The sequence below is a fragment of the Drosophila nasuta genome, chromosome 4 (assembly GCF_023558535.2).
Source record: "Drosophila nasuta strain 15112-1781.00 chromosome 4, ASM2355853v1, whole genome shotgun sequence".
NCBI lineage: Eukaryota > Metazoa > Arthropoda > Insecta > Diptera > Drosophilidae > Drosophila > Drosophila nasuta.
The window spans coordinates 1,523,825-1,550,904 of NC_083458.1; the positions used below are offsets into that span (position 1 = coordinate 1,523,825).

The following is a 27,080-nucleotide window of genomic DNA, read 5'->3' on the forward strand; positions in this document are numbered from 1 at the left end:
TCCACCGACGTTTGGGCTGACATCCCAGCCGGGTTGAATTGTTTAATGAGTCCATTCTGAGACCATTTTTGGCTAATTTTGTTCTTGGGAGCCCCCCCATAGCGTTTTCAGTCTGACCGCCAGACACCTCGTACCATGGATTCTGCTACTTATCTTCAGACAGATGCCCGAGGATCTGCAGTTCCTGAAATATCGACGTATAGTAGAGATCTGCTACCCGTTGACAATGAGGTAATACAGATCCTACCCAGCCAGCACCCTCGGACCCTCCCCGAGCAGAGGATTTTTGCCATTTTAGCGTTAAGAAAATTATTGACATTTTTTTCAACCCAATGACATGTAAAATAATTGATCAAAGTCCTGAGTTTCAATTGGAATAGTGCGATCTTCAAAGTGACTTTGAATTAAAGTCATGCAATTTTAAAGGACTGGATTTCTGGAAATCCGAAGGTGCGAAAAAATACAAGATTCTTCGGAATAAAATTCTAATGATGTATTCGCTTTTTCAATTAAAAATTAAAATTATCAACCACTAAAATTAATATAAATATTGAATCTTTTTTAAACCAAATGTAGAAAAAAAAAAAAACCAAAAATAAATATTTAAAACTTTTTTTTTCTCTCAGTGCACAGCTTCGCCCCAACACAAACGCGCCGCTACATATGTACACGTTTTCTTGTGGGTGTGTTAGTAAACGCACTGCCATAAGACGAATTTGAGCACCCCTGATGTATATAAATATACTCTTAATCAGCGTCAACAGCCGAGACGATCTAGCCATGTCCGTCTGTCTGCCTGTGGTTGGCGGCTGGGTGGATGTTGTAAAGAATACCAACCACAGTGGACCCCCACTTATCGTAAAAGGCGATTAAGGAGGTGCGGCACCAACGATAACTGTTTGGAGTTTAATTGGTAGTACATTGACAAGTACGACACCTGACCAGAGGTGAGTTTCTGGTACCACGGGAACCAGGTCCCCGCGGACTTTGTCCGTCCTGGTATTTGGTTGCGGCCCTTCGGGGAGTATCGTGGTGGCTGTGGTAGTCCAAAGCGGACAATGAGGATTATACTCATCGTGGAGTTGCGTACAATCAACCGGTTGCCGATAACCAAAAATCGGAAGAGGTTTTAGATGGGCCTCGCTCCCCACACAAGAGGAAGTGTCTAGTCCAAACAACTGGCTCTTCAAATGTGTACCTGCGGTGAATTCCAAGGGGGCGCTGATCAACGCTTAATTTGATCCCTAAGCTCGGGCTTCGTGGGATTAAGCCAACATGGCAGGTGCTCACGTTAAACTCGAGTGTATATATGTCTGCCTGTCCGTATGAAACACTGGATTACAGAGACTATAAGAGATACAGCAAAATTCACAATAATCGAATAACAATTTAATTTTAAAGCTAGAGTCGAATTTTGGTATAATAATAATAACTATAGTTATTGTGATTCCTAAAAATTTGGTTGCGATCAGATAAAAATTGTCGAAGTTATTAAAGAACTACTTTTGTATGGGCCAAAACGCCTACTTACTGATGTTCTTAGTTGTTTTGACTGACAACCTGGTATATTTTGCACTCTATAGTATATCTTGCGTCGTTTATTGAAGTTAAAAACGAATTACTTCTTAATTCAATTCTCCGTTGTTATAACTAGGGATTGTTGTCAATCACGATATTCGTGAAGGTTTGTGGTAAGTCTCTTGGGTTTTTCTTAACGATTGGGAGATAAATGTTACGGTTCGTCGACCCTAAAGTGGAAACTATTTCATTTTCATGCAAAAAAAAATTTAATTGTACTTTTAAATTTGTGTTTCACAACATACCCAAATATCATTTATTTACCACCATTGCTTCCGCTTAAAAACAAATTGCAAGGAACCACTTCTAAAAGGATTACAGTGGTGTTGCCCCTTAAACAAATAAGACAACAACAAATCTAAGTAGAAGCACCGATCATCACTGAAGGTTGGCTGTCAAACTGCAGCTTAAAATAGCACCTAGAAAGTTTATATAGAAAGTATATATATTCTTGATCAGCGTCAACAGCCGAGACGATATAGCCATGTCCGTCTGTCCGTCCGTCCGTATGAACACCTAGATCTCAGAGACTATAAGAGATAGAGCTATAATTTTTTTTCGACAGCATTTGTTATGTTTGCACGCAGATCAAGTTTTTTTTTCAAATTTTTGCCACGCCCACTTCCGCCCCCGCAAATCAATAAAATCGAATAAAAAGCGTGATTTTAAAGGTAGAGCTGCGAATTTTTGTGTGTGATTGCGATCAGATAAAAACTATGAAAGTAATTAAAGAAATACTTTTGTATTGGTAAAAACGCCTAGGGGTCTTAGTTGCTTTGGCTGACAATCTGGTATAATGTGCCGTCTATGGTATATTTTGAAAATAATACCGCAATATTTTGCTTTTATTTCACAGCTTTCTTACTTGTTGTTTTTAAATCATGGGCATTTTAACTGTCACACACGATCGTTTAGGAAATTGTGAAATACTCAGATGGTCATTATATAAAACTGGCAAAAATCGTTAAAAATGTAAAGATCTTTTGGCATATCGCTGTTTTTTACCAAAAATACTGCAAGTTATTAAATTAATTATTGTGGCTTCGTAAAACATAAAAATACAAGAAGGCACCAGATGTTTTTAAAAAACCAAATTTCCGTTTAGTTTTGTTTTGAAAATGGCCATAATTCCCGCTAGCCGCTAGTTTTCAATTTATCCCGCATTTTGGTTTTGAAAACTGACAGATCTAGCGGGGAAAAAGCTAATTTGGCAACAATTGAATATGTTGTGTGGGGCTTTCGTTGACATTTCAGGTTTCTTCAATAATGTGTCAACTGACGCCATTAGGAAGTGCCTTACCTCAGTTTACATCAAGGATGGCAAATTTCGACACTCCACTCACACCCATAAATTTTTGGGTGCTACTTAGCACTCGCAAGCAGAGTAAGAGATAAACACACACTCAAAATCATGTGAGTACAGCTTTTCTTGCCTTTGCCTTTTCGGCATCCGATCATTTTAGATACTCTGCATGTAAACACTTCTGTCTTGCCGGTGGTTGTTCTTTGTGCAGCCGATCATGACGAAATGGCTTGTGTCTTATGAGTATCTGCTCAAATTCTGAAAAACACTCAAGTTTTTCAGACACTCGGATTTTAAGACCATTGACGTCTTGCAATGACTTTTGGGTGTTTTTTACTTTGACAAATGGTCAAACAAAATATCAGGTTATTTTTCGTGAAATTTATGGAAATTGTGGAAATACTAGTATGCGAAATACCCTTTTGTAATTATATAGGTATGTCAGAGAGGGAGTAATGCAGCATCTAGTGTCGGCACATAGACACTGCGTAGTTGCATGCAGTGCTGCCATATTAGCTATTTTATTGCTAGATCTAGCTATTTTGAAACTGCAAAAGCTAAAAGATTTTGTGAAATGGTATTAGCTAGAATTCTAGCATTTTTTTTTAGATTCGGCTACTTTTGGCACTTTTTAAATAATACCGATATCGCTTCTATCGATAGGATGTATTTTGTGGTTCACTCAAAAAATTTGCATTATCGATCCTTTTTATAGCTCATGTGCGATATCGATAGGATGTATTTTGAGGTTCACTCAAAAATTTTGCATTATCGATTCCGTTTATAGTTCATGTGCGAACTTAGTTCGTTCACTCATGAGCTAGATACAAATTGTGAAATTTTTAAACGGTGAAGAATCTGTTAAGCGAAATACTGGTGGAAATATTTAAAAGACAAGTTAGATAATGTCGAAAGTTATCTATAAACAACATTTTCACGACGCGTGGTTGCAGAATGAAGAGTTTAAGGATTGGATACGCTAAGACGTGACAGATACAACGAAGGCGCGAAGCTGCATGACATCAAGTCGTATTTAGCCAAGTGCAACTTGTTAAAACTAAAGTGAGGAATGGAAGGCATTTAAAAACTCTAAATGCTATTTTAGCCATAAGGTAGGCTACATTAATAACTACAATTCTAAGATTTACACTAATAAAATGAATGTTCATTTACAGATATGGACTCAAAAGAAGTGGAATGTGTTGTAATAACTACACATTGCCAACAAAATATTTAAAAATGATATCTGAATCAGATAAATATAAAGATTCGGTTGAGGACACCATCGATATAGACCGAATTTCTGTTTTATTTTAATAAAAACCATTTAAAAGTAACACAAAAATTAGTAATTTTTTTTTAGCAGTTTCATATTTTTTTTGAGCTATTTCTAGCATATTTTTTCTATCAATTTAGCTATTTCAGCTCATGAAATTCTGGCAAGACTGGTTGCATGTGCGTATCGGAACATTGACACTGCGTAATTAAGAGAGTTATTTGCGCTGTGATTGATTATCTGCATTTTTTCGCTTTGACAAGTACAGTTATTGCGGTGCGACAGCGTCTCGTCACTGTAGCCGAGTGTGGTTCGATGGCTATGGCGTATGCAGTAAAGAATCGAGAGAGCAGTGTGCTCATGCAATTGCCTGTGAAAGTATCGGAACGCGCTTCTCGATAATGAGCGAACAGACTTCGGCAGAACATACATATGATTGTGCCTGTCCACTCATAATTTTTTACCGATTGTTTGTGCCTACCGGATAGACGCACCCATAACCACAGGTACCGGCTTTACCCGAGTGTGTAGAAACACACAAAGCAAATTGCCGAGTATGCCTCGGCTCTCGCACAATAAGTGTCGTGCCTTTCTTGATACCCATACTCATGAGTATAAGCCGGTGTCTAAAAAGACTTATACTCATGAGTATGCTCCTTTTTTGACAACCGTTGTCATGACTATGTGAATTTTTTGATACTCATACTCATAAGTACATAAATCGTAAGTACATACTTATAAGTCTGTCGAAAGGCACATGAATAACCGGTGCATCGGTTGTGTGTGTAAGTTATTAAAATCATCAGCTCCAGTGTTGTGATTTTGATGTCCGCTGGGAATCCTGGGTGATGAAGTATGGTGGAGGAAACTATTACCCTTTAATCACTGGCCTTGTGGCTCAGTGAAGTTTTCAATAAAAAATATGTTAGGTCGATGTAACGATAAGTACCGGAGCGTTTATTCGTCAGCTAAGGCTGCTGTGTAGAACAAGACCAAAACTTATAAAATAAACCTCTACAGCTAAAGCTAAGCATCGCAAGTGGAAAAGTACTGGCTCCTCCTACAAATCCGTCGGTACTTGCTAAGGATAACGGTGCACAAGCATTGCGGCACATGAGACTTATGCGCGCGGGTCGCTTAATAAGTTGCCGGCCCGCGCATGCGAGGGCTGCTCAATTAATGTTGGGAAGTGTTGCTTCTTAACTTGTATACCCGTGCCGTTCTCTGGTTTACACAGCTCCAGTGGCCCGATGACAACACGACCACTACAATAGTAGACAAGTTGGTACTACCCAGGAAAAAAACTTGTTATGTGTGCATATAACAAGTGCTATAGGACAAGAAATTATGGCTCTATATCTTATAGTCTCTTAGATCCACGGACAGATGAAGACGGCGATTTCATTTCGACTGTTGGGGCTGATCAAGACCGATATACATTATATACTCGTACACCACAATTACTATAGTAATTATTGTATATACCATTAAAAAACACTCGACTGTAAGATACCCGCTACCCATTTTTAATAAAGGCAAAATATTGCGGTATCATTTTCAAAATATACCGAAAATACTTAAAAATACTAAAAATATACCAAATGGTATGTTTGGTATATCGATATAGTACACCAGTAGTAAAAATATACCATAGACGGCACAATGTACCAGATTGTCGGCCAAAGCAATTAAGACCCCCAGTAAGTAGGCATTTTTGCCCATAAAAAAGTATTTCTTTAAAACCTTCCACAATTTTTATCTGATCGCAACCAAATTTTCAAGAATCATAACTACTATAGTAGTTATTGTATTTACCAAAATATATACCAAAATATATAGCTTTAAAATTAGGCTTGTTATTGATTTGCAGGGGAGGAAGTGGGCGTGTCAAAAATTTGAAACAAACTTGATCTGCGTGCAAACAACAAATGCTGTCGAAAAAAAAAATTATAGCTCTATCTCTTATAGTCTTTGAGATCCAGTGTTTCATACGGACGGTCGGACAATCTCATTGGCTTCATCTGCGGTCTCTGAATTTAGATAGAAATGTTTCTCAACCGGAGTCAGCCTCGGATTGTTGACGTAGATGGCCGTGAAAAGATCACGGAAGGTCGCCCACCGCAAGGAATCCCCACGGAATACTTCGGTGTCGACTGGAGGGAGCCGGCAGCCACTGGAGTACACAGGAGGAGCGGATGCTTCACTCCTGGTTGACCCGGAAACTTGGGTAATTTGCCCCCTTTACACGGGCGAGACACCGCTCATACACTGCATAGCAGTGGTCATATTTCGCCTCCATGGCCTGTATGCCTTCGTTGTCGCCGTCTCGATGCAGTGCATCAGCGCACGTGGTATAGGCGGCCTCGACGTTGTCCCAAAGGACTTGCAGCCGGCCACGACGGATCTCGTATGTGTGTACGTTGTCGTCTTCGGCTGCAGACCCTCTGACCAGACTCTCGAAGTGCACCAGTCTGTCAAAGACGGCGATGAAGTTGCTGAGAGCCATCGCACGGGTTTTACTAAGTTTAGCTTGGACGGAACGGGTAGTTGCCTGACTACGTGGAGCAGTGGGAGGTTTACACAACGAGGGAGTCTTTGCCGACGAAGAAGCAGTCGGCGACGGACGATCAACTTTGACTCGGAGTTGAGCGGCAGGAGTGGCGGATTTGGACCCCGAAGGAGCGGGCGAAGTGGACGACAGACGACGAACTGTGGTCGGAAGCTTTAATGAAAGTTTAGAGTCTTTTTCTCGACAAAGACTCAAGATAAGCGGACAGCCGAAAGCAAGCACAAAATTTAAAGGAACTTCGGCTATCACAGCATACTGAACAAGGCCGACACAAAAAACAGACGGAAAGATCGCTGTTGAAAAAAAATAAAAAATATTTTCGGTGTTGAGAAAAACACAATGTTAAATAAAGCACAAACAGCAGCGTGAATCTTTATTAAACCCGTTGGATCACAAGTTGCTGCTGTTCATATACAAATATGAAAAAAGTTTGGATAATATATATATGTAATGTATATGGAATATATGGATATGATATGATATACATATATATAAGTAATATATACGGAGTGTATATAAGTAAGTAAGTATATAAAAGTAAGTAAGTATATATAAGTATATAAGTAATATATACGGAGTGTATATGTGTGTAAGTGTCGTGTATGAAAGGATAAGTGTATGTATGTGTGTCGTGTGGATGTATATGTATATATATATATATATACATACACTTATCCTTTCATACACGACACTTACACACATATACACTCCGTATATATTACTTATATACTTTATATATACCCGCTACCCTTTTTGAATAAAAGAAATATATTTTGCGGTATTTTTCTCGAAATATACCGAATATACTGCAAAAATACTAAAAATATTTCAAATAGTATATTTGGTATATCGATATAGTACCGCATTCAAAATACACCATAGGCGGCACAATATACCAGATTGTCGGCCAAAGCAATTAAGACCCCCCAGTAAGTAGGCGTTTTTGCCCATATTATTTCTTTCATAACTTCGACAATTTTTATCTGATCGCAACCAAATTTTCAGGAATCATAAATACTATAGTAATTATTATATATACCAAAATTGCAAATGCAACTCTAGCTTTAAAGTTACGCTTCTTAGTTGATTTTTTTGATTTGCGGGGGCGGAAGTGGGCGTGGCAAAAATTTGAAACAAACTTGATCTGCGTGCAAACATAACAAATGCTGTCGAAAAAAAAAAATATAGCTCTATCTCTTATAGTCTCTGAGATCCAGTTTTTCATACGGACAGACTGACAGACACACAGACGGACAAACACACGGACGGACAAACACACAGACGGACATGGCTAGATCGTCTCGGCTGTTGACGCTGATCAAGAATATATATACTTTATAGGGTCGGAGATGCCTCGTTATACCTGTTACATATATTTCTTGCCGGCACAAAGTTATAATACCCTTCTACCCTATGGGTAGCGGGTATAAAAAGCAGACAAAACGCGAAACGGCAGAAATGTAACAAAGTACATTCAACAACGGCCAAAACGGAAAATATCAGCGAACTCTTTTAAACTGTATAGATACTTACACATACATATACATATAAGGATATATATATATATATAGTACAGTTTATATATATATATATTGTGCAACGTATACACAAAGTAGAAAAGATAGCGGAAAAAATGCCGGTGGAACGCTTATGTACTTATATATACGCTGTGTCAGATACATATTGTATAAGGTACAAGGAAAAAAAGAATATGGCGCGAACACGACACTTGCACAAAATGTATGGAGAATGTACATATGAAGAAAGTGTATTACTTATCTTGAAAGAACCAAAGCTTGCTGGGATCGAGCGATATATCCAATCCGTCTCGAAGGACCAAAATGTTTAGGGGGGCGTCGAGTTGATAAATAAATAACACTTTCACTTTGAATTTTGTAGAATTTGTAACTTATTAATTACTTTTTATTCAAACACTTGGAAAGACACTTGTCATGTGCGCAAGAAAATTTGAACATATGTGGGAATGCAGAAAAGAGGGCAGGGTGACCAGCATAAAGAGAAATCAAATCAGTGACAAGGTCACACGCACAGTATACCAGCTTTTTGTCGCTATCGATAACACTCGATCGCGACCACACTGTCAGCTGGCCTGAGTGGTCACACCAAGAGATCCGTACTCAATGATAGGACGAACCAGTGAGACGTACAAAGTTTTGGTAATGAAGGGATCGTTGAACTCCTTCGACCAGCGTTTTAAATCCCACAACACCCATGGCCCTATTTACAGCAGACAGAATATGCTTATCAAATTTTAGTTTAGCATCAAGCAGAACCCCAAGTCATTCACAACTTCAATTCGCTCTAGATGAGTATCATATAAAACATAGTTATTTACCTTGGAAGAACCCCTACAGAAGGTCATATACTTACATTTATTGCTATTGAGATGTAACATATTTACTCTGCACCAAGATTCTAGACCATTAAGGTCACATTACAACAGTGACATCGCAAGACTATCATTAAATGTCAGGCAAAGCTTGACGTCATCAGCGTACATAAGTACACGGGAATGCTCAATAACAGAAGGAAGATCATTTATGAACAAAGTGAACAAGAGAGGACCCAAATTACTACCCTAGGGCACACCAGAAGTAACTTCGAAACATTTAGATACAAAGCGATTATAATAAACATTCTGAATTCTGTTTGATAGGTATGAGGAGATCCACTCAATTAGGCTATGAGGAAACCCTAAAAGATTAAGTTTATATAATAAGAGGTGATGACTTACTGAGTCAAAAGACTTGCTAAAATCGGTGTAAATGACATCTGTTTGCATTTTATTCTCGAATCCTTTAATTACGATAGAAGAGAACTCCAATAAGTTAGTAGAAGTGGACCTAGATTTCACAAACCCATGTTGGTAAGGTGAAATTATAGATTTACACAGATGTTGCAGTTGACAAGTTATGATTTTTTCAAATGCTTTCGGAATCGCAGACAATTTACACACACCGCAATAATTTTGAACTTTAGATTTGTACCCTTTTTTTAAGATAGGTATAATGTATGACTTTTTTCAGATTTTTGGTAAAGAGCATGAGTCTACGGACAATTCAAACCATTTAAAAAGCGGTTTACAGATACTACTAGCACAATACCTTAGCACACAACTAGGCACTCCATCCGGACCTGCCGAAAAAACAGTTTTTATAGCCAAAGGACCAAAAATACAATTAGATGAATTTAACTGATAAGAATAAGAAAAGAAATTTTGAAAACTTGGAACAGAATATGTCTTTTGGACAAAGTCCGCAAATAAATCGGCAATACCAGGACCATACTGTCATATTCTTCAAAGACATATATGTTGACGATGACGCGGATCTACGCTTCGAGTTAACGAAGTCGTAAAATCGTTTAGGATCACGCTGAAATCTTATTCTGCACTTACTAAAATAATTATTATAACACTCATTGTTATGAGTGCGAAAAGCAGCTTTTTTGTAAATTCTCGACTTACGATTTTTTAAATTCGATAATTTCTTAGTAAACCATAATGGTTTATCAGACAAATGTTGAATTCTTGATGGAGCACAAGCATCAAATAGCGAGTTCAAAGTAGCATAAAAAAATTCAACCGCTATATCCAAGTTCGTAGACAAAGAAAGTTGCCACCAGTCTGTTTGAGATATAAGCAGGACAAGTTTCTCAAAATCGGGTTTCCAAAAATAACGAGACGCTCACCACAACGTACACTAGACTCTGTCGCAATTTATGGGAGCTCATACGTGATTTCTAAAGTGGGATGGTAAGGGTCTTCGGGCGAAGATATGGGAGATGTTCTCGATAGAGAACAGGAATCTGGGTCTAAAACAAAAATAAGGTCTAGAGACCTGCTTAAACAATTTGGAATACCATTAATCTGAGACAATGGAACTCCGAAAAGACTATCAATAAAAACATGGGATATAGAGGGGCAAAGTCCATTAAAATTCTTGGCCGAATGCCATGATATACCAGCAATATTGAAATCACCAAGGGCTATAAAGTGATCACGATCAAAAACCATGTTAGAAATGTTATTAATTATAAAAAAGAGATAAATACAAAGCATCATCTGAAGCAAGGGGATATACGAGCAAGAAATAAAAATGTTGAAACTACCAAAGGATAATTTAACAGCAACTAGCTCAATATCAGAAGTGTGATCAATGAATTCTGAAGAAAATTGAGCATTTACTGCAATTAAAACCCCACCACCACGACGTACCTTGCGGTCACGTCTGTATAAGGAAAATCTACTAGAAAAAATTTCCGTATCAAGAATGTACATATAACTTAGTTACAGATTCAACTCAATCAATTTTGTAGGTATACTTTTATTTATAAGATTACTTTTTTTGTTTACAATGTTTAATTATTATGTAATAAAATTCACAATATATTCCTAGGATTATACATGTATATGCATTTCTTAATATTTATAATAGTTAACAATGTCATCCTTGTGTATTTTCCATATGCTCGAAATCATCAACCATGCGTAGAGAATTTCATATATATATTAGGCATACAATATGTGTTGATAAATATGTATTTATACTTGTATGCTATGATAAGAATATATCAATAATTTGTGTATGTTCAGAATATATTTTATTGTCACGGAACTCACATTTAAAGATTTATTGTCAGGTGTTTATTGATACGTTTTGTATACATTTTTTGTGTGTTTTTCATTGTCTACTAGAAGCAAATATTTTACACAATTGAGTATAATAAATAAATAAAGATTACTAGCACTTGATAATACCCATCATTGATTATTGTTTTATAATATTACACATTACCACAAATATCTTTTCAGTAATATTATTCCAATAATTGTTACGTAGTAGATAAGTTCGCAATTTTAGCCGCAATATACAGTATCTCCTTTTCTTGTTTTTGTTGTATTGAAATAGTTTAAGTTCGATATGTTAAATTGACATTTATTTCATATGTACGTTTATTAATAATATTGAATAAATATTTTAAAATAATGAATAAAACAAAAATAAAACCCGTACATACATACATAGGAAACATGGATATGGTATGTTCAACGAAAACAAGTATAATATGTTTTCAGGTTAAGTAACCACTATACATATATGATAAAGAAAATGTAATATTTATAAAAGATGTTAAATAGTTATAAGAGTTGTTTTGTTGGATTGTTTGCAATTATATTTGTCATTTTTTTGTTGTTCTTGATTGTGTATGCTATTTCGTTAATATGATTAAGTTCAGGCACAGTCAGCTTATGCTTTATGCTTACATACCCATATGGAAATAAATGTGTAGTATAAGCGTGACCAGTGTCTGTACTATTTATGCAAAGTATGCAGTCAATTTTAATTAATAATAATTTTATTCTACATACTGGTAGTTTTTTCATCAATGAATTCTGAATCTTAGCTACATTACAAATCAACCACTCAATCTCTACTTAATCGAAAAACTATCTATTTACGGATCATTTTACACCACACACTACACGCTTGAATTTTTTTTATTATGGATGATTGTTTTATATTGGAAGCCTTTGTTAACGTTTAAGCAAAATGTCTAGTATTTTAATATATAAATTATAAAGAAATGTAAGTTAATACTTAACAAAATAATACGTCTAAGTGCAATGTTGCAAAAACAAAAAAAATCTTAATGGCATCTAAATATATAACCGTTTTACCTGTTAGCAGTGTTTAATCATTAAAATAAACTTATTTGAAATATTTACATATATTCGATTATATACAAATTTTAACTAGCATTGCTAAAAATAAAAAAAAAGATATAGGAGATAATTATTTATGAGCAGAGATCTTTTTAATTATAATAGTAAGAATCAATATAATTATTTTTTATATGGGGACGATCAATTGCTTGATCGTTTTCGACGGCGGAATATAATTGAACATTAGGCTTCATAATGTTATATTCAATTGATTTTAATGGTCTTAGCTGATTCTCATTTAAATATGCTTTAAGAAATTCAAACTCCCTATTCGATCCCAATTTTCTATTCTCTCGATGAAAATAGTCGTCACCGTTAGTATTCTATAATTAAAAATTGTGATTTTAATTTACGATTTAGATGTATGAATTTTCGAAATTCGTAAATGAAAACTAATAAAAAGATGCAAATGAAATTAAAAATAATTTATTTAAGATATACCTGTTTAAAAAGAGAACGATTTCTTTCCCTGAAATGGGATTGTCGAATTGGATATGTCATTGGTATGCCCATTACAGCATGATTTGATAATAATTCACTCAAATCCACGTCTGTTACTGGAATCGAAGTGCGAGCGATAGTATTTGCCGGACTAGACTTTCTTAGAAAACTGACTTCTTTATGTGTTGGTCCAGTAGCATGAGTTGCAACTCCAAAATTACTTCCAATTCGTCGTGTTGAAGCTCTCCCACCAGCGCTGTTTCGATGCCCAGAATTTTTATTATTGGCATTTTTGACATCGAAAGATTGGCCGCTTGAAATCGACAGGCGATTGGCATGTATATATTGATTGCCACTATTATCTGGACTGCGGTTTTCATCCATCAGCAATGAGTCAGCTAAGTTATTAAAAGATGTTTTGTACGATCCTTGCATGCTGAAATTAGTAAATTAATTAATAACTATTATATAATTTTTATTTCTGAGCCTGACTTTCCAAAAGCAATTTATTGACTATTTTTTAGGCGTTCGTTAATTCGTTTCGGCGCTTTTTAGCCAAAATAAAATTTTGAATAACTACATATATATAAAAGAAATGTCATTGGCCAGTTATAACTTTGTGCCGACAGACAATGTATGTGAGAGCCAAAAGGAGGAATGCCCAAACAAATTCCCACTTCCGCAGATCTATTTTAAATAAATAAATAAAATGATTGAATTAATGGGATGGATGAGCTCTTCCAGTACAGTTTCCATTGCCATTGTCACCCATCTACACTATTCACAGCAAATACTTGTTTAAATTTCATCGCTCCGTTTTTTTAAGCTTAGCACTTGCACCAAAGAGTCTTTAATAGATTTACTATCTTGCATAAATCATCAAATTATATATGCTTGCATAAAAGTTTGTGTATCAACAGCAAAATGAATTTGGAAGCTTAAGTAAATAAATATTTTTAAGGTTTACTAACGCAAGACTAAAAGTTTTACTTTGGTATTAGAAAAATCGATTTTGCTTTTAAAACTAGTTTGTCTCTTATTACTGTCTTACTTTTGGCCATTTGCAATTTCCTTCAGTACAGCTGCTCGCGCCGCCAGTTCCTCGGCACGCCGTTGCTGCGTTAATTCTTTGGCCCTCTCTGTCCAGATGAGTTCTTTGAGCTTTTGAAAGCTACCCTGAACTGCTGCTGAATTTTGGCTGCCACTTAAATTATCGCCTGAGTTATACGGTACACCCATATATCGGTTTTTTACTTGCTCGACGGGTTGACGATGAAGACGACGAAAGTGCAGACGATGTTTGGGATACGCCTGAGGCACTAGTGATTGGACGTGCTTCTGAACTATATAATCGAGTCTGCCCAGGATTAAAAAGACTACCATCAACAATAAGACGCTGACGTTGCTCAAGTCCTCCTCCGATATGCTGAGGAATTGTGGGTTCTCGACTAACGACTCGGCCGAAAACAGGTGAGCGGGCTCGATCCCTTGATCCCGTTCGAAGTCTTAAATTGACAGATTGAACAGTTTAGTCATGTTAAATATTTTTTTTTTTATATAATACTTACGATCCAAAGCGTCTAGAATTGGAGTATATCGGATCCCAAATATTATATGTAAACGGGTCGCGATATGTGGGTATTTCATTTGTTATTTCTGCTGCCCGAGATTGTCTCTTTGAAAATCTACATTATATTTTTGGTATATATCAAACATAGAAAACATCTTAACTGTGTATTTCAAGAAAGAGTTAAATTAAGTACAAAGGTTATGAAGGTGATCATCTCAAAAGTACATTTTTGTATTTCTATTATGTCATATTTGAAACTATTTTATATGCAATTGACGTAATTGTAAATTACCATACAAAGATGCAATTGTACTTGATATTATACATATATTAATAATATGTATTTATATTTATATATATTGGTTAGTAACAAGTTTAAACATAAATCGAGTATTTTAAATACCAACTCACATCCACATGGCACGAAGTTGTTCACATGATGGCTCCTGCGAACTAAGCGAAAATGTTTTTGGTACAAATACTTCGCCAACGGAACTTCGAGCGCTGCCATCGTTTGTTACCAAGCCGTTATTGACGTTTGGCCTTTGTCCATCTCCATTAGCATTCACTAATTTATTGGTTTGCGTATTTCTTTGCACTCCATAGTCTCCATTACGTCCATTTAGATAGCTACCATTTCCATATGCTTGGCATATTAAGATGACTAATGTGTATATGTGAATATTTGATTCCAAACCTTATTATACTAAAATAGTAATTTAAGTTTAAGTTATTCCAAAATTTTCAAATGCTAACTCACATTACCAACCGTGCCAACTAAGCCTTTTAATCTTTTGCTAAACAGATTTATTTTGCTGATTGAATTCGAAACAAGAAGCTTGCGTTTTTATGTTTGTCTCTGGGTGCAATTTGCGAAAACAAAGCAATTGTAGAAGAAGAGCACTACAAACATTTTTGTTTAAATTAAAGAAATTTAATTTTAAATAATTTAAAGATAGGCCCAAAAAAAATCCGTTTCGTTCGATTCTGAAAATGGATCAATTTAACAGATTCTTTTTTTTTTGTGCTCTTCGATTGCCATTAATGGCGCAATTGGAATTTTCAATCAAAATATTTAGACCGGCCTAATTTAAATACAGTCGTTAACAACCAAATGCATCTTTATCCGAGAGTTGCCAAATAATCTTTAATCGTTGGTTGGGTAAAATTTTACAATTTTTTTATTTAGAAAAAAAAAAAAAAATAACAAATGCTGTTCATACGGACAGCCAGCAGACGGACATGGCTAGATCGTCCCGGAGATTCCTTATGCCTGTTACATACATTTACTGACGGCACAGTTATAATAATATAACAAGTATTGCTATTGTAATTCAAACGATACAGTGATAGGCCTGCTCTATCGCCCGATGTAGGCCTTTTTGTCTATTTCTAAAAGAAAACTGTAGAAAAATACATACATTTTCTTGTTTAGAGATAAAAAATTGACTAAGAATATTATTTGATTTGAAAGATAATTTATATTTTATGTTTTTTCAAGTACTTTTAGATACGTAACGCTACTAAAATTACGCCAAACGCTATACAAAAAGTAGATAACTATACCCGCAACCCATAGGGTAGAAGGGTATTATAACTTTGTGCCGACAGGAAATGTATGTAACAGGTAGAAGGAGGCATCTCCAACCCTATAAAGTATATATATTCTTGATCAGCATCAATAGCCGAGACGATCTAGCCATGTCCGTCTGTCCGTATGACCACCTAGATCTCAGAGACTATAAGAGATAGAGCTCTAATTTTTTCTACAGCATTTGTTATGTTTGCACGCAGATCAAGTTTATTTCACTTCCACTTCCGCCCCCGCAAATCAAAAAATCGAATAACAAGCGTAATTTTAAAGCTGGTGTATAAATATGATTTCTGATAATTTAATTGCTATCAGATAAAAATTGTGGAATTTATTAAAGAAATACTTTTGTATGGCCAAAAACGCCTAGTTACTACAGGTCTTCCGGTATATTGTGCCGTATATGGTATATTTGGAATGTGGTGCTATATCGATTTACCAAATATATCATTCGGTATATTTTTAGTATTTTTGTAGTATTATCGGTATATTTTGAAAATATATATACTTTATAGGGTCGGAGATGCCTCGTTATACCTGTTACATATATTTCTTGCCGGCACAAAGTTATAATACCCTTCTACCCTATGGGTAGCGGGTATAAAAAGCAGACAAAACGCGAAACGGCAGAAATGTAACAAAGTACATTCAACAACGGCCAAAACGGAAAATATCAGCGAACTCTTTTAAACTGTATAGATACTTACACATACATATACATATAAGGATATATATATATATATAGTACAGTTTATATATATATATATTGTGCAACGTATACACAAAGTAGAAAAGATAGCGGAAAAAATGCCGGTGGAACGCTTATGTACTTATATATACGCTGTGTCAGATACATATTGTATAAGGTACAAGGAAAAAAAAGAATATGGCGCGAACACGACACTTGCACAAAATGTATGGAGAATGTACATATGAAGAAAGTGTATTACTTATCTTGAAAGAACCAAAGCTTGCTGGGATCGAGCGATATATCCAATCCGTCTCGAAGGACCAAAATGTTTAGGGGGGGCGTCGAGTTGATAAATAAATAACACTTTCACTTTGAATTTTGTAGAATTTGTAACTTATTAATTACTTTTTATTCAAACACTTGGAAAGACACTTGTCATGTGCGCAAGAAAATTTGAATTTATGTGGGAATGCAGAAAAGAGGGCAGGGTGACCAGCATAAAGAGAAATCAAATCAGTGACAAGGTCACACGCACAGTATACCAGCTTTTTGTCGCTATCGATAACACTCGATCGCGACCACACTGTCAGCTGGCCTGAGTGGTCACACCAAGAGATCCGTACTCAATGATAGGACGAACCAGTGAGACGTACAAAGTTTTGGTAATGAAGGGATCGTTGAACTCCTTCGACCAGTGTTTTAAATCCCACAACACCCATGGCCCTATTTACAGCAGACAGAATATGCTTATCAAATTTTAGTTTAGCATCAAGCAGAACCCCCAAGTCATTCACAACTTCAATTCGCTCTAGATGAGTATCATATAAAACATAGTTATTTACCTTGGAAGAACCCCTACAGAAGGTCATATACTTACATTTATTGCTATTGAGATGTAACATATTTACTCTGCACCAAGATTCTAGACCATTAAGGTCACATTACAACAGTGACATCGCAAGACTATCATTAAATGTCAGGCAAAGCTTGACGTCATCAGCGTACATAAGTACACGGGAATGCTCAATAACAGAAGGAAGATCATTTATGAACAAAGTGAACAAGAGAGGACCCAAATTACTACCCTAGGGCACACCAGAAGTAACTTCGAAACATTTAGATACAAAGCGATTATAATAAACATTCTGAATTCTGTTTGATAGGTATGAGGAGATCCACTCAATTAGGCTATGAGGAAACCCTAAAAGATTAAGTTTATATAATAAGAGGTGATGACTTACTGAGTCAAAAGACTTGCTAAAATCGGTGTAAATGACATCTGTTTGCATTTTATTCTCGAATCCTTTAATTACGATAGAAGAGAACTCCAATAAGTTAGTAGAAGTGGACCTAGATTTCACAAACCCATGTTGGTAAGGTGAAATTATAGATTTACACAGATGTTGCAGTTGACAAGTTATGATTTTTTCAAATGCTTTCGGAATCGCAGACAATTTACACACACCGCAATAATTTTGAACTTTAGATTTGTACCCTTTTTTTAAGATAGGTATAATGTATGACTTTTTTCAGATTTTTGGTAAAGAGCATGAGTCTACGGACAATTCAAACCATTTAAAAAGCGGTTTACAGATACTACTAGCACAATACCTTAGCACACAACTAGGCACTCCATCCGACCTGCCGAAAAACAGTTTTATAGCCAAAGGACCAAAAATACAATTAGATGAATTTAACTGATAAGAATAAGAAAAGAAATTTTGAAAACTTGGAACAGAATATGTCTTTTGGACAAAGTCCGCAAATAAATCGGCAATACCAGGACCATACTGTCATATTCTTCAAAGACATATATGTTGACGATGACGCGGATCTACGCTTCGAGTTAACGAAGTCGTAAAATCGTTTAGGATCACGCTGAAATCTTATTCTGCACTTACTAAAATAATTATTATAACACTCATTGTTATGAGTGCGAAAAGCAACTTTTTGTAAATTCTCGACTTACGATTTTTTAAATTCGATAATTTCTTAGTAAACCATAATGGTTTATCAGACAAATGTTGAATTCTTGATGGAGCACAAGCATCAAATAGCGAGTTCAAAGTAGCATAAAAAAATTCAACCGCTATATCCAAGTTCGTAGACAAAGAAAGTTGCCACCAGTCTGTTTGAGATATAAGCAGGACAAGTTTCTCAAAATCGGGTTTCCAAAAATAACGAGACGCTCACCACAACGTACACTAGACTCTGTCGCAATTTATGGGAGCTCATACGTGATTTCTAAAGTGGGATGGTAAGGGTCTTCGGGCGAAGATATGGGAGATGTTCTCGATAGAGAACAGGAATCTGGGTCTAAAACAAAAATAAGGTCTAGAGACCTGCTTAAACAATTTGGAATACCATTAATCTGAGACAATGGAACTCCGAAAAGACTATCAATAAAAACATGGGATATAGAGGGGCAAAGTCCATTAAAATTCTTGGCCGAATGCCATGATATACCAGCAATATTGAAATCACCAAGGGCTATAAAGTGATCACGATCAAAAACCATGTTAGAAATGTTATTAATTATAAAAAAAAGAGATAAATACAAAGCATCATCTGAAGCAAGGGGATATACGAGCAAGAAATAAAAATGTTGAAACTACCAAAGGATAATTTAACAGCAACTAGCTCAATATCAGAAGTGTGATCAATGAATTCTGAAGAAAATTGAGCATTTACTGCAATTAAAACCCCACCACCACGACGTACCTTGCGGTCACGTCTGTATAAGGAGTAGATTTTACTAGAAAAAAATTTCCGTATCAAGAATGTACATATAACTTAGTTACAGATTCAACTCAATCAATTTTGTAGGTATACTTTTATTTATAAGATTACTTTTTTTGTTTACAATGTTTAATTATTATGTAATAAAATTCACAATATATTCCTAGGATTATACATGTATATGCATTTCTTAATATTTATAATAGTTAACAATGTCATCCTTGTGTATTTTCCATATGCTCGAAATCATCAACCATGCGTAGAGAATTTCATATATATATTAGGCATACAATATGTGTTGATAAATATGTATTTATACTTGTATGCTATGATAAGAATATATCAATAATTTGTGTATGTTCAGAATATATTTTATTGTCACGGAACTTACATTTAAAGATTTATTGTCAGGTGTTTATTGATACGTTTTGTATACATTTTTTTGTGTGTTTTTCATTGTCTACTAGAAGCAAATATTTTACACAATTGAGTATAATAAATAAATAAAGATTACTAGCACTTGATAATACCCATCATTGATTATTGTTTTATAATATTACACATTACCACAAATATCTTTTCAGTAATATTATTCCAATAATTGTTACGTAGTAGATAAGTTCGCAATTTTAGCCGCAATATACAGTATCTCCTTTTCTTGTTTTTGTTGTATTGAAATAGTTTAAGTTCGATATGTTAAATTGACATTTATTTCATATGTACGTTTATTAATAATATTGAATAAATATTTTAAAATAATGAATAAAACAAAAATAAAACCCGTACATACATACATAGGAAACATGGATATGGTATGTTCAACGAAAACAAGTATAATATGTTTTCAGGTTAAGTAACCACTATACATATATGATAAAGAAAATGTAATATTTATAAAAGATGTTAAATAGTTATAAGAGTTGTTTTGTTGGATTGTTTTCAATTATATTTGTCATTTTTTGTTGTTCTTGATTGTGTATGCTATTTCGTTAATATGATTAAGTTCAGGCACAGTCAGCTTATGCTTTATGCTTACATACCCATATGGAAATAAATGTGTAGTATAAGCGTGACCAGTGTCTGTACTATTTATGCAAAGTATGCAGTCAATTTTAATTAATAATAATTTTATTCTACATACTGGTAGTTTTTTCATCAATGAATTCTGAATCTTAGCTACATTACAAATCAACCACTCAATCTCTACTTAATCGAAAAACTATCTATTTACGGATCATTTTACACCACACACTACACGCTTGAATTTTTTTTATTATGGATGATTGTTTTATATTGGAAGCCTTTGTTAACGTTTAAGCAAAATGTCTAGTATTTTAATACATAAATTATAAAGAAATGTAAGTTAATACTTAACAAAATAATACGTCTAAGTGCAATGTTGCAAAAACAAAAAAAATCTTAATGGCATCTAAATATATAACCGTTTTACCTGTTAGCAGTGTTTAATCATTAAAATAAACTTATGAAATATTTACATATATTCGATTATATACAAATTTTAACTAGCATTGCTAAAAATAAAAAAAAGATATAGGAGATAATTATTTATGAGCAGAGATCTTTTTAATTATAATAGTAAGAATCAATATAATTATTTTTTATATGGGGACGATCAATTGCTTGATCGTTTTCGACGGCGGAATATAATTGAACATTAGGCTTCATAATGTTATATTCAATTGATTTTAATGGTCTTAGCTGATTCTCATTTAAATATGCTTTAAGAAATTCAAACTCCCTATTCGATCCCAATTTTCTATTCTCTCGATGAAAATAGTCGTCACCGTTAGTATTCTATAATTAAAAATTGTGATTTTAATTTACGATTTAGATGTATGAATTTTCGAAATTCGTAAATGAAAACTAATAAAAAGATGCAAATGAAATTAAAAATAATTTATTTAAGATATACCTGTTTAAAAAGAGAACGATTTCTTTCCCTGAAATGGGATTGTCGAATTGGATATGTCATTGGTATGCCCATTACAGCATGATCTGATAATAATTCACTCAAATCCACGTCTGTTACTGGAATCGAAGTGCGAGCGATAGTATTTGCCGGACTAGACTTTCTTAGAAAACTGACTTCTTTATGTGTTGGTCCAGTAGCATGAGTTGCAACTCCAAAATTACTTCCAATTCGTCGTGTTGAAGCTCTCCCACCAGCGCTGTTTCGATGCCCAGAATTTTTATTATTGGCATTTTTGACATCGAAAGATTGGCCGCTTGAAATCGACAGGCGATTGGCATGTATATATTGATTGCCACTATTATCTGGACTGCGGTTTTCATCCATCAGCAATGAGTCAGCTAAGTTATTAAAAGATGTTTTGTACGATCCTTGCATGCTGAAATTAGTAAATTAATTAATAACTATTATATAATTTTTATTTCTGAGCCTGACTTTCCAAAAGCAATTTATTGACTATTTTTTAGGCGTTCGTTAATTCGTTTCGGCGCTTTTTAGCCAAAATAAAATTTTGAATAACTACATATATATAAAAGAAATGTCATTGGCCAGTTATAACTTTGTGCCGACAGACAATGTATGTGAGAGCCAAAAGGGGAATGCCCAAACAAATTCCCACTTCCGCAGATCTATTTTAAATAAATAAATAAAATGATTGAATTAATGGGATGGATGAGCTCTTCCAGTACAGTTTCCATTGCCATTGTCACCCATCTACACTATTCACAGCAAATACTTGTTTAAATTTCATCGCTCCGTTTTTTAAGCTTAGCACTTGCACCAAAGAGTCTTTAATAGATTTACTATCTTGCATAAATCATCAAATTATATATGCTTGCATAAAAGTTTGTGTATCAACAGCAAAATGAATTTGGAAGCTTAAGTAAATAAATATTTTAAGGTTTACTAACGCAAGACTAAAAGTTTTACTTTGGTATTAGAAAAATCGATTTTGCTTTTAAAACTAGTTTGTCTCTTATTACTGTCTTACTTTTGGCCATTTGCAATTTCCTTCAGTACAGCTGCTCGCGCCGCCAGTTCCTCGGCACGCCGTTGCTGCGTTAATTCTTTGGCCCTCTCTGTCCAGATGAGTTCTTTGAGCTTTTGAAAGCTACCCTGAACTGCTGCTGAATTTTGGCTGCCACTTAAATTATCGCCTGAGTTATACGGTACACCCATATATCGGTTTTTACTTGCTCGACGGGTTGACGATGAAGACGACGAAAGTGCAGACGATGTTTGGGATACGCCTGAGGCACTAGTGATTGGACGTGCTTCTGAACTATATAATCGAGTCTGCCCAGGATTAAAAGACTACCATCAACAATAAGACGCTGACGTTGCTCAAGTCCTCCTCCGATATGCTGAGGAATTGTGGGTTCTCGACTAACGACTCGGCCGAAAACAGGTGAGCGGGCTCGATCCCTTGATCCCGTTCGAAGTCTTAAATTGACAGATTGAACAGTTTAGTCATGTTAAATATTTTTTTTTTTATATAATACTTACGATCCAAAGCGTCTAGAATTGGAGTATATCGGATCCCAAATATTATATGTAAACGGGTCGCGATATGTGGGTATTTCATTTGTTATTTCTGCTGCCCGAGATTGTCTCTTTGAAAATCTACATTATATTTTTGGTATATATCAAACATAGAAAACATCTTAACTGTGTATTTCAAGAAAGAGTTAAATTAAGTACAAAGGTTATGAAGGTGATCATCTCAAAAGTACATTTTTGTATTTCTATTATGTCATATTTGAAACTATTTTATATGCAATTGACGTAATTGTAAATTACCATACAAAGATGCAATTGTACTTGATGATTATATATTATACATATATTAATAATATGTATTTATATTTATATATATTGGTTAGTAACAAGTTTAAACATAAATCGAGTATTTTAAATACCAACTCACATCCACATGGCACGAAGTTGTTCACATGATGGCTCCTGCGAACTAAGCGAAAATGTTTTTGGTACAAATACTTCGCCAACGGAACTTCGAGCGCTGCCATCGTTTGTTACCAAGCCGTTATTGACGTTTGGCCTTTGTCCATCTCCATTAGCATTCACTAATTTATTGGTTTGCGTATTTCTTTGCACTCCATAGTCTCCATTACGTCCATTTAGATAGCTACCATTTCCATATGCTTGGCATATTAAGATGACTAATGTGTATATGTGAATATTTGATTTCTTAAAAGACAAAGATGTATATATAAATAAAAATTGAAAATTGTATTCTATATATTATATATAAAGCTTTTTTGTCCTGCCTGATTTATTAATTTACTGACTGAGCTAACCACCACAGACCAAACGTTAAGAGCTATAAGAATGTAATTTTTACACAACAGGCAATAAGAGTTGGTTTTTAAAATTCCAAACCTTATTATACTAAAATAGTAATTTAAGTTTAAGTTATTCCAAAATTTTCAAATGCTAACTCACATTACCAACCGTGCCAACTAAGCCTTTTAATCTTTTGCTAAACAGATTTATTTTGCTGATTGAATTCGAAACAAGAAGCTTGCGTTTTTATGTTTGTCTCTGGGTGCAATTTGCGAAAACAAAGCAATTGTAGAAGAAGAGCACTACAAACATTTTTGTTTAAATTAAAGAAATTTAATTTTAAATAATTTAAAGATAGGCCAAAAAAAAAAATCCGTTTCGTTCGATTCTGAAAATGGATCAATTTCACAGATTCTTTTTTTTTTTGTGCTCTTCGATTGCCATTAATGGCGCAATTGGAATTTTCAATCAAAATATTTAGACCGGCCTAATTTAAATACAGTCGTTAACAACCAAATGCATCTTTATCCGAGAGTTGCCAAATAATCTTTAATCGTTGGTTGGGTAAAATTTTACAATTTTTTTATTTAGAAAAAAAAAAAATAACAAATGCTGTTCATACGGACAGCCAGCAGACGGACATGGCTAGATCGTCCCGGAGATTCCTTATGCCTGTTACATACATTTACTGACGGCACAGTTATAATAATATAACAAGTATTGCTATTGTAATTCAAACGATACAGTGATAGGCCTGCTCTATCGCCCGATGTAGGCCTTTTGTCTATTTCTAAAAGAAAACTGTAGAAAAATACATACATTTTCTTGTTTAGAGATAAAAAATTGACTAAGAATATTATTTGATTTGAAAGATAATTTATATTTTATGTTTTTTCAAGTACTTTTAGATACGTAACGCTACTAAAATTACGCCAAACGCTATACAAAAAGTAGATAACTATACCCGCAACCCATAGGGTAGAAGGGTATTATAACTTTGTGCCGACAGGAAATGTATGTAACAGGTAGAAGGAGGCATCTCCAACCCTATAAAGTATATATATTCTTGATCAGCATCAATAGCCGAGACGATCTAGCCATGTCCGTCTGTCCGTATGACCACCTAGATCTCAGAGACTATAAGAGATAGAGCTCTAATTTTTTCTACAGCATTTGTTATGTTTGCACGCAGATCAAGTTTATTTCACTTCCACTTCCGCCCCCGCAAATCAAAAAATCGAATAACAAGCGTAATTTTAAAGCTGGTGTATAAATATGATTTCTGATAATTTAATTGCTATCAGATAAAAATTGTGGAATTTATTAAAGAAATACTTTTGTATGGCCAAAAAACGCCTAGTTACTAGAGGTCTTCCGGTATATTGTGCCGTATATGGTATATTTGGAATGTGGTGCTATATCGATTTACCAAATATATCATTCGGTATATTTTTAGTATTTTTGTAGTATTATCGGTATATTTTGAAAATAAAACCGCAATATTTTGCTTTTATTCAAAATGGGTGGCAGGTATCTCACAGTCGAGCACACTCGACTGTAGTTTTCTTACTTGTTTAAGTTATTAAGTAGGAAATTCAAATTAAAAAAAATATATCTAAGTTAAATAAATTTATGATGCTTATAATTTTAACGCCAAGATGTAATAAAATTTTTTAAAGCACCAGTCCTTAGTTATTCTTTTCTTTTCAATACTTCTAATTGAATTTGATTTTTTTAAATAGTTCCTAAAGTAGAATTGGGATTGATTAAGGTCTCGTGTAGTAAACAGCGATAGAAAAAAAGGTCGAATGAATAAAAAATAACAAGTAGAGAGCAGTCTGCCATAAACCATACGTATGTAGCTGCAGGGGCTTGATGACTTAATTAATAAAAACAAATATTAAATTAGTTTGTTTTCAGATTAAACGGGTCAAAGGAAAGAAGAAATTTGTTGTCGCGCGCTTTCAACTTAAGCTTTTCACTTGTCTTCCTTTTAATTTAAATGTTTTTTCTTATTTATCAGTATTTGTATCCCTGTAACAAATAAAAGAATATGTTTGAAAGTAATATTATTGTTAGTAAACTTACCAAATTTGAACTAATAAACATTTTAATTATTTATTCAATAAATATCCACTAATGCGTGTAATTCATGAAAAGATAAAAGTCAATTTTGGTTGTACCAATTCATATAGTTGTATATTTGTTGACAATCCAGTATATATATTATCTGCAGGGTAACAAAGTGAAATTTAAAATATATTAGTACACTTCGAAGACATTTATTACATGCATGCAGGCATTCAATAATTCTATACTTCTAAGCCTATTGAATAAATAAAAAGTATTATAAAAACATATCATAAATTGCTATCATATAAATATGCATGAATGTTCTCGGCCTAATGAATTTGTAGATGGTTGTGAGGTGGCTAAGGCTAAGGCTTCTAGATGGCGATAGAGAACGATGTCAAACATGAAAGTTAGCTGCGAATAGAAAATCTACAAAGTAGATTCATAAACTCCGCACAACTCCCACCACATAGTGCCTACCACCATCATGAAGGTCATCATATCCTTAATAACCGTCAGCGGTGGAGGAGCCCGCGCATAGCATGATGATGATGTCTTTTGGTAAATCGGCGTATTTAAGGCACTTGCAGATGTCTCAACCAGTGCTGCCAGTTTAGCAATTTAGTTGCTAGATCTAGCAACTTTTCAAAAAAATTGCAACTTTTTTTTTGTAATGCTACAAATTTAGCAACTTTTTTTTTTTTTTAGCAATTTTAGCTATTTTAGCAATTTTTCATTTATACTTTACTTAAAGCCTTTTTATTTATATACCCTTTTTCCTATTCACTGCAAAAATTGCGATTAATAGTTCATAACGAAATCTGAACTTGTATTTAACTCAACGGTTCGATTATATGAGCTACTTGAACCAAAACCCTTTTAGTGATTTAGCAGATTTTGCGCTCAAAATCTTTTCCCTGCTATGGTCGAACGCTGAAGTTGAGCGTATATTCTCACAAATGAATATAGCAAAAAATAAATTACGCAACTGTATGAGCCTTAAAACATTAAATTCGATATTGCATATAAGGTTAGTTTTGAATTTAAATAATTTAAAACACGAGCCGATATAGCGACAGGTTTCTAACCCATAGAAGCAGACTCGCTAGGAGACTCCTACCAGCCAGACCGTTGAGGCGATTGAAGCGTCAAGGTTTTGCGAAAACGTTCACCAATCGTAAACTTCACATAAACTCCTTAAACTAATAT

The 27,080-nt window shown here is 34.5% G+C and overlaps 2 protein-coding genes across 2 annotated transcripts in view; both read right to left on the reverse strand.

The window, feature by feature from the left end:
* Positions 1-11,065: 11,065 nt before the first annotated feature.
* On the reverse strand, positions 11,066-14,985 carry LOC132794931 (uncharacterized). The gene is made up of 5 exons (XM_060805250.1): positions 14,895-14,985; positions 14,482-14,598; positions 13,965-14,418; positions 12,914-13,349; positions 11,066-12,795 (listed from the first exon to the last, which is right to left on the reverse strand). Exons 2-5 carry the CDS (start codon positions 14,558-14,560, stop codon positions 12,565-12,567), a joined length of 1,200 nt encoding a protein of 399 aa, XP_060661233.1. The 5' UTR covers positions 14,561-14,598; positions 14,895-14,985; the 3' UTR covers positions 11,066-12,564.
* Positions 14,986-21,019: 6,034 nt separating this feature from the next.
* The window catches only part of LOC132794875 (uncharacterized), a 49,485-nt gene continuing 43,424 nt past the window's right edge, over positions 21,020-27,080 (reverse strand). Inside the window, 7 exon segments of the mRNA XM_060805167.1 lie at positions 21,020-21,319; positions 21,438-21,873; positions 22,486-22,807; positions 22,810-22,937; positions 23,001-23,117; positions 23,422-23,702; positions 25,887-26,028. Of these exon segments, the coding sequence (XP_060661150.1) occupies positions 21,089-21,319; positions 21,438-21,873; positions 22,486-22,807; positions 22,810-22,937; positions 23,001-23,117; positions 23,422-23,702; positions 25,887-25,907 (1,536 nt within the window). The 5' untranslated portion in view covers positions 25,908-26,028 and the 3' untranslated portion in view covers positions 21,020-21,088.